The sequence below is a fragment of the Leucoraja erinacea genome, chromosome 8, assembly GCF_028641065.1.
Source record: "Leucoraja erinacea ecotype New England chromosome 8, Leri_hhj_1, whole genome shotgun sequence".
Taxonomy (NCBI): Eukaryota; Metazoa; Chordata; class Chondrichthyes; order Rajiformes; family Rajidae; genus Leucoraja; species Leucoraja erinaceus.
The window spans coordinates 63,215,570-63,230,921 of record NC_073384.1 but is presented as its reverse complement, the minus strand read 5'-3'; the positions used below and the strand labels follow the sequence as shown (position 1 = coordinate 63,230,921).

Here is a 15,352-nt window from a genome sequence, read left to right as displayed (position 1 = left end):
CAGTGTCTTCACAGCTTTGTCTGGTGTCTAACTCGGAGGGTTAGATTAATCTGCTGCCAATGCTTTTCAGTTGCGTCTGGGATTTGTTCTAGTTACCCATAAAGGGAGATTTGTATGCTACTTGAGAGTCAGCCTTCATCTAGCATAATCTGATCCAGTGATAATAATCTATGCATGAACTTCATTCAGAAATCAAATGATACATCCAGGTGGCTCGCCTTTGTACCACAAAAACCATGACAATGGTCTCAGCCAACACAGGCAAGGACAATCTTCATGCCCAATCTCCTGAATTTCAATTAGCATTTCTATTTCCACCACGCGTCCTTTAAAACTTGGCAATTAAATACTAATTATTTTAGGTGAATTTTACCCTAGCTTTCCAATTTAACTACACCCAGTAGGAATTTTGTTCAGACTGCCCAACTTCATCATTCAACTATAAAATTGCTCCAAAGCAGACAGAGGAAACATCACATTAGTCTAGCTGGATTCAAATCCAGACCAAAAAAGGTGAAAGCAAATTATGCTAATTGATTGCACGTGCCTCCATTTATAATACCTCTTCAGCTTTCACTGGTTAGAGCGTAATGGTCACCATTTAATAACTCAGTATAAAAGTAATATTGCATTCTCTTGCAATATTTTCCATGCAACTTACAATTTCAATTAGCAGAGATAATTAATTTCCTACAGTCTATCTGGAAGATAAATATATTGAATGGGTAGCATATTCTTTCCTCTAATATACCTACTTACCTATGCCAGAACAAGGATATTTGTTTGGATTACATCCATGTCTGGTTTGTGGATTTGGCTTGCAGACAAAGTTCTGGAAGTCGTGTCTTTGGGTGCTTTCCAAGCTGTAACTTGGGGTATGTCGCATGAGGATGGGCGTTTCATGCGTCATCCACTGAAACTTTAACAAAATCAAATTATTACAGTCACATTTATCTTTACCCTTCTTACTTAAAGCATGTAGAATATGATATGCATATTCTTGTTTATTCCATAGAATTTTCCATCTGTATTCCATCTGCTGATTTGCTTGTCCAAGAATGAGAAGCGATACCCAATTTGCAAAGCACATGCACTACGCTGTAATAACCACCCTGAGCTCCTGGTTGCATGTCATTTCAACTTCCCATTTCAGCCTGTCTGTTCTTGATCTTTCCCACAGCCAGGGTGAGGCCTAACTCAAACTAGATATAACCCAGGTATAAACATTTGAATTTGCCGATTTCAGATAATCCTTTTCCCAAAGCACTTCCGATCCACATCTGTCCTTCCAATTAACCTCAATCTGCACCTCCACCTCCACAACCAGGAGCTATTGCAGCAGAGTGCAGGAACTATGCTAATTAGATATCACATATCATTTATCAGATTCCAGCACCAAATTCCTTTGTGTCCTACTTATCACCCTTCCCCCCCACCACCACCTGGCTCAATTTCAATTTGATTTTTCTGCCTCCATCTTTCATAGACCTACCTTTGTCTCCCAATCCCAACCCATCCCACCCCTCCCCCCATCCGCTATTAGCTATTACCTCCTGTTTCACACTTGCCCTCCTCTTTATATTGGTCATCAGGGCCGGCCTTAAGACAATTGGGCCAATTGGGCCCCGTGCCCAACGCGTCCCACACTAGAGTAATTGGGCCCCGTGCCCAAGGGGTCCCACTCTCGGCTCAGGTAGATCTACCCCGGGTGGAGGGGGGAGGGAGGGGTGGAGAGAGAGAGTAGAGGGGTGAAGAAAGGTGTAGACGGGGAGGGGAGTGTGAGGGGGAATGGAGAAGGGGGAGAGAAGGAAGTTCCCTCACTGTCCCGGGCCAGCACTCCCTCCCCTCCAGTCACCATGCTTCACACGCACAGCCCCGGCTCCGCCCCTCTCTCTCTCTGCGAAGACATAGTGAACAATACAGGGAGGGGCGGGCCGGGTGTTGGAGCAATGATGGAGCCTCAGCTCACACCCATCCACCCAGACCCCGGCATCCGCCGCCTGCCCTCTTCCTACTCTTCTTCCTCTCTCCTTTCCCTTCTCCTTCCTCTCCCTTCTCCTTCCCTCCCTTCCTCCCTCCCTCTCCCTTCTCTCCTTCCCTCCCTCCCTCCCTTCTTTCCCTCCCACACACATATCGCACGGCCAACTAGCATACACACATCACTCAGACAACCAACACACACACAACTAAGTTAGGATGGGGTAGAAGCCAAAAGGGTAGGATGGGGCTGAAGCCCAAAATTTAATGCCTGGACAGGCTTTTCGTCAATGATTATTGGTTTTCCAGGATCTAGTTAATTAAATAACTTTAAAAAAAAAATAATAATTTCACAGTCACCAAAACAAATGGTATTGTAACTATGTACTTTTCAGCGCTGATCTACACATTTTGTTTGTTACTTGTAGGCTTACATGTATGCAATTTTATATTAAATTGTAGCTTAGATCTGTTTGGTCCATTAACTTGCCGGCACTTTAAGTGCACATTTTGATTACTTTCCATTCTACCATTGAGATATAAAGTCTATAATACTTTATTTATATTTCTATGATTCTCCAGACCTTGGCTGGGAACCTGGGACTCACCAAAATTATTCCCAATTTGGCCCCGCACCTCCTAAGGCCGGCCCTGTTGGCCATCTTTCCATTCTACTCTGTCCTGATGCAGGGTTTTGACCAGAAACATCGACAAGTCTTCAAATCCTACCAACCAGATTTAGATATCATCTACATATCACTTACCTGATTTGACATTGTAGCTTTAGTTCCCATATACGCAAAAGGCTCATTTATAAATCTTGAATTGGTTCTGATATATCTTGCATAATGTGGCTGAGGTTTATGACGAGTTGGCGATCTTGGACGTTGAGATGGGCACTTGGTGCTGTCTTGGATTCTGCTGAATATTCCTGCAGAGTTTGTGCTGAAACCATAGAGACCAAACAGTTAATTAATTAGGTCTTCAGAGAGGCTGAACAGCAATATTAAGTAACAAACATAGTTGTGTCTATTTTATTTTATTTTCCCTGTGTTTTAGAAGTAATTTATCATCTGATCCCATGAAAGATGTACAGTCTTTGACAGAGGTGGGCAAATAGCTTGTTGCTAGGCACTTGTCTGTAATATGCCATTCTGAAGGAGGAATGCATGCATGAAGATCAGCTATCCTTTTATGATGCGGATGGACAGCAGGGTCAAGTCCCACAAATGTGAAGAGTTTGAAGGAGGAAGTAGGAAGATGTGAGAAAAGACAAAGATCAGGATAGTGATGTAGCTCAGGATACAATTGATCCATTTGACAAATGATAGAGGGAACTGAATGAATTATTCTCAGAATTGGCATGTTTAAGACATTGCAGAAGTGCTTAGCAACAGGAAACGAGCCCACTTCCTTTGCTGGAGACTACATAAGGTATGTAATCAGATAAATTATTTATAAAATAGATAGGAAATTTTCAATAATTATGAATAATTATGCTAATTTGCCCACATGAATAATTATGCTCATTTGCTAAAAAAACAGCTAATTTTGAACTACTACTTCAAGTACTAACTAAGGGCAATATTGGCTTTGATTTGTCAATGGCCACAAGAATTGGACAACTCCAATAGATAAAGGGATACTATAGCTCGGCAGTAGAAGGGGAAACCTGGGGCAAGGATCAAATAATCACACCCTTCCTTCCCTACCTTTAAGGGCTGGCAACAAATATTTTGCCCGTTGTGTTATGTACCAAGATCCAAGATGTTGGAAAATCAAAGGTAGACAAAAAAGCTGGAGAAACTCAGCAGGTGAGGCAGCATCTATGGAGCAAAGGAAATAGGCAACGTTTCGGTCCGAAACCCTTCTTCAGACTGATCTGAGGGTGGGGTGGGGAGTCAATGTTCGAGAAGTCAATGTTCACACCACTAGAGGCGGTGCAAACCTCTGCCACACCAAGCAACAAATATGAGACATTGTGGCGGCTGTCCCATTATACTGCCGAACCCCTCGGCACAGGATGGTTACGGTAGCCGGAGGGTATCCTGCCACTCCCCTGGTTGGTCTTCCCCCATGGAGGAGGACTACCCATTCTGGACCCCGCACTAAGGTGACCCGGATTTGGCATCAATGGAGGGCCAGCCCGGGGAGTTGTAAAAGTGCCCAGCTTCTGACCGGCCACTGGATGGACGAGTTGCCGTGGGTCATGCTGGCATCCGGACCGCTCCCAAAGAGGACTTGGCCTCATTGGTGTTACTCACAGTGCCCGGGGAACAGTCGGCGCCGGAGCATCAGGAAACGTGTTCGAGTTGGCAGGCTCGCACCCGTCCGAATCCCGCCATGGGATTTCGTGCCAAGCCTCACGCTTGCCCATACGTCTTCCTGCGCCGTGATGCCACCGCCACTTGTAGTAGCAGCTGAAATCTAGAGCAGCGGATGCAATAGATGAGGTTGGAGGAGGTGCAGGTGAACCTCTGCCACACTTGGAAAGACATCAACAGGGGAGGTCGTGCGCCCCGCCGGTGCGTTTTGTGCCTCTGGTTCTGGGGGGGGGGGTCCTGTGGCGGCTCCTAACTATATTGAGAATAAGGAAAAGCTGACATCACTGTTCTTTGAAACTTAGAATTGAAGTCCCCAAAGCCCACGTAACTTCCACAGCTTTAGAGTAACTTGCACAGTTCTTTCAATCTCAAAAATGTTTTGACGGTGCTTCACTCATGCAATGAGCTGGATTGTCATCATATTGTCATTTGAGAGATTCTGCAAAGCACTCTAAATTTAACTGAACAAACAAAACAAAACTCCAAATTACTATTGTCCCTGAAAGGCATTACAATCTGATAACTTGCAATTTATTTTTATTACTGCTAGCAGCTATTCAACCAACATGGAGGATATCTACGATTTCTTCCTCAGGAAGAATAAATCTTCAAACATGGTGGTGGATTTCCAGTCCAACTAGGTGCTCAGCAGTCTAAAGAAAACTGGCTCCTTTTATTTCAAAACATCAATATAAAAATCATAAACTAGAGGCTGCCAGAGTAAGCACTTTGTCTCAAAACAATGAAACAATTATTGCTTGATGTTAACATTTCATATTTCAATACATACCAGCTCTATAAAGTACCATTGGTAATCTTTGTTTGCATTATTTAAATCAATCCTGACTTGGCAATGGTTGAATTGTTCTGCCTGCTTGCACAGCTGGAGGACATACCAAGCTCCAGGCCATTAGATTTCAGATACATTCAGTAGGGACACTATCATCTTTGCTCTCAAAATATGTAGAAGAATTATTTATAAATGTATAAACTGTCCAGTCGAATCTGCACATTTTACAGCAATCTCAGCATCACATGCTGGTTGTACACTGCATGTGTTAGAGCTAAAGATTATTCCCCCAAGGGAACTTGCATTATTGTACTCTGCAATCAAGGAAGAACCAAATTCCAGAGTAATACTGTCACCGCTTCAGCAATCTCCATCTTGCAGGACATAAAAATGCCACTTTAATTTAATTCTCTGAAAAGTGTTTCCTTCCAGAGCTGAAATAAAGTTACAAGCCCTAAACAAGGGGAAACTAACATATCTGGAGAGGAATTAAATCACTGGAAAACAGTACCGATATTGCAGAAAACAATAGCGAAATATCCATCAACGTTAACAGAGTTTGAAAAGGTAGTTGAGCATCATCTTCACACCAGAGTTAATGAGTGGAAGACAGGAAAAATAATGGCAGAACCGTTATAATCTGAAAAACACGACAGTCAAGGTAAGAGCTAAAGGTACGTTGTGGGAAAGAGAAATTATAGGAACATAGAAAATAGGTGCAGGAGGAGGCCATTCGGCCCTTCGAGCCAGCATCGCCATTCGTTGTGATCATGGCTGATCGCCCCCAATCAATAACCCGTGCCTGCCTTCTCTCCATAATCCCTCGATTCCACTAGCCCCTAGAGCTTTATCTAACTCTAATCGTTACGAGTCTTGCCACTTTCTCTTGATTCTTTCAGTCCATTAAACTGCCAATGATTGAATATTGCTCTCTGGCCACACATCCAGCGATACTACGTACTGTCTCCTTTCAAACCTATCATAAATGCCATTCTTCTAAAGACCACACCTGATCACATTGTCCTTCAAACTAATGCGAGTGGTATAATTCTGAGACGGAGGATTGTCGAAAATCTGATGTCCACCATATTCTTTGCTCTGGATTTTAAAACATTTCTGAATATTGCTGATACAGGCATTTTAAAAAAACAATTCAATTAATGTTAAGCAAAACCATTTAAAAACAAAAAATAATTAAAATCACACAAAAACTCACTAATAATAAAGTAAAATAAGATCTCTAAACTTATCCATACTTAACTTCTTCCACAGAGTCAGTAACTATTCGCGAATGAACTACTCCTTAGTGTAAACATTGGGTCAGTGCAAAGGGGCATCAGACTTCCAGTTGATCCAAAAGATCAGTATTTGGCTGAGCTTGTAAGGAAGCGAAAGATCTTCTGAAGCCGAGCCATTGGTTTCCCATGGACCTGCCATCCAACCAACTGCCCATCATTTAGGGGGAAAAGTAAACTTTGCTTCATGTCTCAAATTACTTTCCTTCACCACCATCTCAGTTCCTTGGCAACTTTGCTTCTCATCACAAATTATCTTCCCTTGCCACCACCTCAGTTCCTTGGCAACTGCCCAGAGGAAAACATTCTTGGTATAATATTTGAACTAAAGATCAACATTTGATCAGATATCCATGCTATGGTTACCTACTTCAGCTTTCTGGCTAAACATTTCTAAAATTCTCTTTTATTTTCCTTTCATTCATTTGTCCCTACCTTTATAATCTGATCTACTCATACAACCCTCTGAAAGATCTATACCTCTCCAAAACTACCTCTTGCTTATTCTTGTATTCAAAAGATCTATAATGTTTTCAACTGCCAGGGACCAAATCTTCCTAAACTTTCTTCTCAATTTCCTCCCTTAAGATAGTCCTTCAAAAATGTATACTTTGACCAAACCGGAAGCCTTCTGCCGAGTTCACTCTTCTCTGGCATTATATTTCATGGGAACCGATTTCTGTGAAAAACATTCTGATGTTTTATTATTATTATTAGTAATAATGGTGCAATGTTAATACAAGTTGTCGTTGCAAGCAACTTCTTTATTCCAAAATGTTTGAGAAGATTACTGACATTTACATGGTGACTTTAAACATAGGTTCTGGCTAGCATCATGCTGTTCATTTCCTTGCCAACAAACATAATGATGGAATCTGTTATATAAATATTTGGCCATACTAATGCTTTGATTTTATTTCATAATCATTAAATATGCATTATTATAGCCAATAACCTTGAAGATAATGTGAAACAGCTTGACATCCACCTCTCTGGACAATCTGAAATTGATGAATTCAGCATGATTCACTGCAATACAACTCAAAAGCTCCAGGTACAAATGTACAGAGTGAAGAATCTATGTCACCAAATATTCTTTAGCAAAATCCCATGAACAATAATTGAGCACATAGGAACTAACACGTCCTCTGGCCAATGTAATTTTAGAAAGGTTATTCACCAATTATAAATTTTAGAGGATTGAGGTATGGCAGATCACCATATGGTTAAGATATCACCAGGCTGGTTTGCAAACTGTGAATTCTGGATCATTGAGAGAATTTCCTTAACAAAACAGCCAATTCCACAGTATGATGTACGAGAACTGAAACACTACCAAGTGTTACCAAATACCACGTTAGAGAAACTGTGCTGGAGGCTGTGCATTAAAAGGCTGTTTTGAACCATGTCAGGACTTCAATGGAACAGTGAATGTGCACAATCACCCAATAGGGATTGATAAATAGCCAAAAAAAATTGCTGCTTATCAAACTAGTGATTTCTCTCCAATTGTAAATGCGTGCTTAAGCCACCTCTTCTTTCACAGAAATAACTATTTTCCTGTTTAGCCTCTTTAGAATCCCCTGAAGGGTCTAATTACTTGGATAAAATAACACTGAATCGTTCACCATTCATCTTTGGCAATGCAAGGGACTGTTACGTGCAATGAATAAAGAATTCCACCTTTCTAAGTCAGATAGGCCATGAAAAGAGAAATAAGTACAATACTGAAAATAAAAAGTCATATTATACAAAATGGGAAATGAAGAGACTGGAAATCAAATGGCTGAAAGGATAGGGAAAGGGGAATTATAAACTGATGTAGTGACTATGACTTCCCACATCTAACATTAATGTTTGGGTACAAATGGGTGCCATTACAATCATAATCATACTTTATTAGCCAAGTATGTTTTGCAACTTGCAATGAATTTTGACAGCTATCACCATTAAAACTTCTGGCCAGCATCACTAATCCACCTTTCAATTGTTTCATACAATTGCACACAAAATAAAATGCCTTTCCTGGAAAAACTACATCTTTCAATACCCATGATAGTTCTATTATATTAAAGAGGTGTAATTTTAGACAGAGAAATTAAATGGAAAATCCCTATTTAGCCCGTTGGGGCTAAAGCACTTTGTTGTAAGATTGTCTTTTCTGTTTCTTTGATTTGTGTGCTCCCTTCTTTCATTTTTCCTCTCTTAGAGACATGCAGCGTTCCATTCTCGCAGCATACGACAGTCCCGCCATCCCGGGAATTAACCTTGTAAACCTACGCTGCACTCCCTCAATAGCAAGAATGTCCTTCCTCAAATTAGGGGACCAAAACTGCACATAATACTCAGGGTGTGGTCTCACTAGGGCTCTGTACAACTGCAGAAGGACCTCTTTGCTCCTTTACTCAACTCCTCGTTATGAAGGCCAACATGCCATTCGCTTTCTTCACTGCCTGCTGTACCTGCATGCTTACTTTCATTGACTGATGAACAAGGACCCCCAGCAGGGCCAGCCTTAAGCCGATTGGACTGATTGCTCTCAGTTGGGCCCCGCGCCTAAGGGGGGCCCCGCACTAATGTTTCGTATTTTATACGGAAATACGAATTTGCTTTGTTAAATAAAGATTTTTTTTTAAAACATTCACCATCCGGATTTTCTTTTAAAACGAACATGGATAACAACAGCTGCATGGCCATTAGACAAAAAACGATTTGTTAACTATTACTGTTAGCACTTGTTAACAGCCAGTAGTTAACAAGTAGTTATACAATGTGTCATCCATGCATCGATCCACATTCCTCAGTAAATGTAATTGTGTTAAGAACAAGTATAAATGACGCCGCGTTCCTTCGAATAAAATTCACGTGGCGTCATTAATACTTGTCCAAATCATAATTACATTTACTGAGGAATGGAGATCGATGCATTGATGACCAATTGAGAATTTATTAAAACTCACCATCATGATTGAGTGCTCCGGACCACGAGAAGGGGCTTCTTGGTGTGCAGGTTAGTCACTCACCTACCGACCCACATTGTGTCTCGCTGTCTTTCGCTCTCTCCCTCCCTCTCTCGCGCTCTCTCTCGCGCGCTCTCTCCCGCTCTCACCCGCTCCCCATCTCGTCTCTCTCTAGCTCTCTCACTCCCTCTCATTCACCCTGTCGCCTCAGCATTCCCGGAATCATTGACGTTTTGCGGTAGACAGAAATGCTGGAGAAACTCAGCAGCCGCCTTGCCCGTTGAGTTCCTCCAGCACTCTGTGTTTTTTGTTTCGTTCTGAAGTTGAAGGTGGCTCAGCGGGACGGGCATGGGCTCTAGGGAGAGGGTTGCGTTTCTGGTCGAGACCCTTCTTCAGACAATCACAAGTACTCTCACCGACGAGAGTTCAGTCTGACGAAGGGTCTTCTCTCCAGAGTCGCTGCGCTGCCTGTCCTGCTGAGTTACTCCAGCTTTATGTCTATCTTCAATTTCAGATAAATAAAATTTCTCACGGGGCCTTTACAGTGTCTACCGACCCCCCCTTCCTTTCCCCTCAGCCTCACGGACCTTAGTGTACCCCTAGTTCCTAAAACCCATTTCCATCACTGTTCATGTTGCACTTATAATGCAGAGACCGGGGTTGAAGTAATTCTGTGAAACAAAAAGATAAAGAGCTGGTTTCAGTCCAACAGCAGCCTGAAGCACTTCAACCTCTTAGCCCTGTGACCAGCTGTTTCAGGTTTTGTACTGCTGTTGGACTGAGACCAGCTCTTCATCTTTTTGTTTCACCCCCTGTCCGTCTACATTCATCTCCCTCTCCCCCACCTTCCTCCCACGGTGCCTGCTGCTTTGGTGGCAGGCACACCATCACATTGCCATTAACCGCTGATTTATTTTCAAGTGGACAGTGCAAAGTCTGCCTTCTTAAAAACTGGTATCGTTGCCAAAAGTGACTTACTTCGTAAAAATGGACATTTGTAAAATTAAACCCCAGTGTCCTCTGAGCTACGTGTTACTGTACTGATCAATATTATTGCTAATTGTTGTATTAGCATTTCAATGCTGCGTGTGCTTCAGCATGGGCCATCCATTAGTTAGATCGCAGCGGAACATAGTATTAAATTGCAAGCGACTGTGGATGCTGCAGATCTTGAGCAAAAAAAAAAAAAACTGCTGGAGGAATATTGAGTCACACCATTTAGTAAAGCCACCAAACAAAGGGTTGTTCTTTGGAGGCGAATAGTCACTTCCTGACTAACTGCTGACTCTTTTTAACTTGGCGCAGAGTGCTTATGGTTACCCGTTTTCTATTGCACAAATGCTTAAGTGAAGAGTCGAATTAAGAGTGTATAATTGTCATGTGTACCCACAACAGAACAATGTCATTCTTATTTGCAGCAGCATAACAGGCGTGTAAACACAATACTCATAGATTGTATGAGAACAAATGAGAAACGAATAAATTCAATAACTTAACCCTAATACTAGTGCAAAAAAGCTCAGGGTGTCCCATCAAATCTTATCAATCGCTTGCTAATCGCATGACTGCGTACAACTGTCTGGTTCGTTGATCGTATTGCTGGATATGAACTGTTTTGGGAGAGAAAAATGCTCACGGCAGACCAAACGTGTTAAACAGAAATTGGTCAGATATTGAACTTTACACAGTGAGAAATCATGTGAAGTAATCACAGAATTTTATTTTAAATGTATGTACCTGCATGTTATACTGTTTAGTTTGGTGAAACAGCCAGATCGTTTACTGAGTTCGCACCGACCAGCGATTTTTGTTTTCCTATTTGTCAATTATTTTGTGCCTGATTATTTGGCGGCCAATCAATCGCTGTCTCTAAGGGGGTTGCGTCCAATCACCAACCAGCTTGTCTCAAAATTCCCGTCCAATCAACAAATAGGTCTCCTCCCGTTCAATCAGCCGCTGTCTCCAAGGGCATTGTGTTTAATCACATAATGCAGTTTAATGGTAATTAGCAGCTACGGTAAAGGTTGGAAGCCAGCGGAGATACTGACAGTCAAACGGGAGCAGGAAAGATTCACACAGCGTAGAATCCATAGCACCTAGTGTACAATTTCATAATATATACTAAATAACTGGGCAGACAGACCTTGGCTGGGAACCTGGGGCTCACCAAAATTGTTCCCAAATGGGCCCCACACCCCCTAAGGCCGGCCCTGACCCCCAGATCCCATTATACTTCCCCTTTTCCCAACTTGACACCATTTAGATAATAATCTGCCTTCCTGTGGTGGATGTTCATGTAAAAATGTGATCTATTGCTTTTAATCGTATGACTGACCTGGCCAATGAAATGCCTCGTATGTTGCAAAACATACTTGGCGAATAAAGTGTGATTCTGATAATTCCCTGTTTTCTCTCTCCCGCCTTTCTTAAAAAGTGGGATAACATTAACTACCTCCAATCCACAGGAACTGATCCTGAATCTAGAGCACATTGGAAAATTATCACCAATGCACCCACGATTTCTAGAGCCACTTCCTTAAGTACCCTGGGATGCAGACCATCAGGCCCTGGAGATTTATCAGCCTTATCAGTCCCAACATCATTTCCTGCCTAATGTGGATTTCCTTCAGTTCCTCCATCACCCCAGATCCTCTAGCCATTAGTACATCAGGAAGATTATTTGTGTCCTCCATAGAGAAGACGGATCCAAAGTACCTGGCCAACATGTCCCAGCTAAACTAGTCCCACCTGCCTGCATTTGGCCCATGTCCCTCTAAACCTGTCCTATCCATGTACCTGTCTAATTGTTTCTTAACATTGCGATAGTTCCTGCCTCAACTACCTCCTCTGGCAGCTCGCTCCATACACCCACCACCCTTCCACACGTAGAATTATTACCTTGGCTAATAAACATGGAGGCATTTGACCTGCTGCAAATATATTATTTTGCACTGAAGAGCATATACAGAAATAACAGCAAAAAGTGGGACGACAGACAGGCACACTTTCATGAGCAAATACTACCTAGTCATGTTTTTTTCATGCAAATAATTCTAAGATAAGAGAAACTACAACAGAAATAAGGCATCCAAGAGGAATCTTCCTTACCCCAAGTGGTTTCCATCTTCTCAAGTGGGTCTATACATTCTGTTTTAGTCACTAATCATTTATATCCAAGTTACAGAAAAGTTGTAATCAAAGTTAATTGAAAGATGAAATGACACAGATCTTTCATAAAAGAGACAAATCTTCATTTTTAATCATGCAATCTGGTGATCATTCTCAATAGCCAATCTTCGGTCCGTAGCCAGATAATTATTCGGCCATGCCCATCACAAGACAGCAAATGCTTATAACAAAAAGCTGGAATAACTCAGTGCGACAGGCAGCATCTCTGGAGAGAAGGAATGGGTGACTTTGAGTCCAGACACTTCTTCAGACAAAAGATGGCCTACAGTACTTTGAACCTATATGAAAGGACTTTCAATTGAATAGTAATTGTAACAAATCAATGGATCTAGTCAGCAGCAGCCTCTGCAGCCCGTCTGCGTTTTTATTATTTTTTGTCTATGTTTTTATGTAGTTTTTGTTATTTTTTGTTGGGGTATGTGTGTGGGGGGGTGGGGTGGGAGGGGGGGTAACTTTTAAATCTCTCCCTGCATGGGAGACCCGACCTTTTCTTTGTCGGGTCTCCGTTGTCGTTGGGGCTGCAATGAGGAGCGGCCTCCAACAGGAAGACCGGGGGCTCTGGTGCCGACTACTCACCTCACCGTCACGGAGCTGGCCGAGTCCAGAGCGGGTGGAGGAGCGCTGCTGCGGCCCGACCTCCGAAGATTCGGAGGCTGCAACTGCAGGTCTGGCGGACGGCGGCACCGGGAGCCCACGGGTCCCTGGAGGGAGACCGCTTTTCAGGGCTCCCGCAACGGCGACTTCTCCCACCCGAGTTGCGGGGTCGAAGAGCTCCTGGAGCAGGGCCTTACAGCACCGCCCCGCGTGGCTTGGAATGGCTGCGGGACTCTGCGAGCGCACGCCGGGGGCTCTAACACCTGGTGTGCGGCCTTGCATCACCCAGCGTGGCTTTAATGGCCGCGGGACAATTGCCATCGCCAGCCGGGGGCTTTGACTTTGACTCTGACATCGGGGGGGGGGGGGGAGGGAGTGCAGTGGAGAGATAAGTTTTTTTTGGCCTTCCATCACAGCAATGTGATGGATGTTTATGTAAATTATGTTGTGTCTTGGGTCTATTTGTTTGTAATGTATGGCTGCAGAAACGTCATTTCGTTTGGACCTCAAGGGATCCAAATGACAAATAAATTGTATCTATCTAAATATGATTCTATTTGTGTGTCAAATTTCTAAAAAGGCCAATGCAAAAACTTCAATACACATTAGAGACATAACACCATACAGCAGAGAAACAGATCCTATGGCCCAACTCAATGCTAATTAGGATGCCAGCCAGAATTAGTCACATTTGCCTGTGTTTGGCCTATATCCCTCCAAATCCTAACCTGTCCCAAGTATTATAATTATACTTGTCCCTACTACTTTCTATGGTAGCGAATTCCCTATATCCACTACCCTCTGTACAAAAAGCAGGTCACCTTTAAATCCTTCCCCTCTCACCTTAAAATAGGCGGTACTTGGTGTTCCAATGCAAAAAATAAAAGTCACAGAACATATCTTGAATTGTAAAATTCAATAATTCTCTTGGATTAGATAGTGGAGTTTATAGAAGTTATAAAGGACAAGTTTGATTCTAAGAGTAAACGACAAAATAAAACGTTTTTTTCCAGGGTTATTCAATCATTCATTTCTGGGAGGGCGGGGGGGGGGGGGGGGGGGGGGGGGGGGGGGGGAGATGTGAATCTGGGGATTGTTTAAAGGCTATGCCCATCCCAGTTTGTCCTTGAATTGAGAATCCTGCGAAACCATTTCAGAGACAAGCACATTAGTGGGCAAAGTAAGACTGGCAGATTACCTCCCCAACAAACAAGAGTGAACCAGATGAGTTTACACAACAACATTTTCATGGCCATCTTTACTAATCCATATTATATTATAAATTAACACAATTTAAACAAATATAAATCACACAGCAGTCGTTGTGAGATTTGACCTTTTTTTACCCGGATTATTACTGAAGTATTCTTAATTACCAGATTGGTGATTCACCTGCTGCTCCGGCTCACTAATGTTAAGCAAAAGTATTTATTTAAAATCCGTTTCTGCATTTAGCAATATTAATAGTAAATGAAGGTGCGATATGGAAAGAACGTGGTTACTTTTGCCCTAATCATCTTGTTATGATCCAAAATCCTTTTATTACTTATTCCTTTTACAAGGATTCCTTTTATTTTGCCGGTGGATTTACTGCCCTTTCCTGAAATAGCTCTTAGGCGGTACTTGGTGTTCCAATGCAAAAAATAAAAGTCACAGAACATATCTTGAATTGTAAAATTCAATAATTCTCTTGGATTAGATAGTGGAGTTTATAGAAGTTATAAAGGACAAGTTTGATTCTAAGAGTAAACGACAAAATAAAACGTTGTACTTTGCCAGTGAATGAAAGTACAGAGAACACCATTCTTCTTTCCTTTGCTTATTGTTTGGACCCTTTGTCCCTCACACTTACTTCGAGCGGCTGGAGACCTTTCGCTGACTGCAAACCAATTCCTGTGGAACCTGATACATTTTGTTGGCGGGGCCCGGCGGAAAAGATGATAACAGCCGCACTCAACTCTGCCGAAAGTTTGCACAACCGCACACGACTGTTTAATAAAAATGCACCTGACAAACTTCACGTTGCTCGTCAGTTGCTAAGCTACGTGACGGCGTCTGCAGCCCGGCAACCCCGGGCCGGCACCACGCGTTGCACCAGGTGTGATCGATCACTTGAGCGAGAGATTCTGCTTGGAATCTGCTGCATGTCAGGCTGACTTGCGATGCCCGAAGTTACACCATTCTGATTTATATTGCTCTTTTTCGGTACTTTGTGTTTATAAT

General features: G+C 42.5%; 1 protein-coding gene across 1 annotated transcript in view; it reads right to left on the bottom strand.

Moving 5' to 3' along the window:
* Positions 1-15,130, bottom strand: part of LOC129699770 (uncharacterized protein C2orf73-like) — a 37,431-nt gene extending 22,301 nt beyond the window's left edge. Inside the window, exons 1-3 of the mRNA XM_055639838.1 lie at positions 14,982-15,130; positions 2,742-2,922; positions 760-919 (exon numbers count right to left, since the gene is read on the bottom strand). Of these exons, the coding sequence (XP_055495813.1) occupies positions 760-919; positions 2,742-2,922; positions 14,982-15,040 (400 nt within the window). The 5' untranslated portion in view covers positions 15,041-15,130. The remainder of the gene's footprint in view (positions 1-759; positions 920-2,741; positions 2,923-14,981) is intronic.
* Between the last annotated feature and the right edge of the window lie 222 nt (positions 15,131-15,352).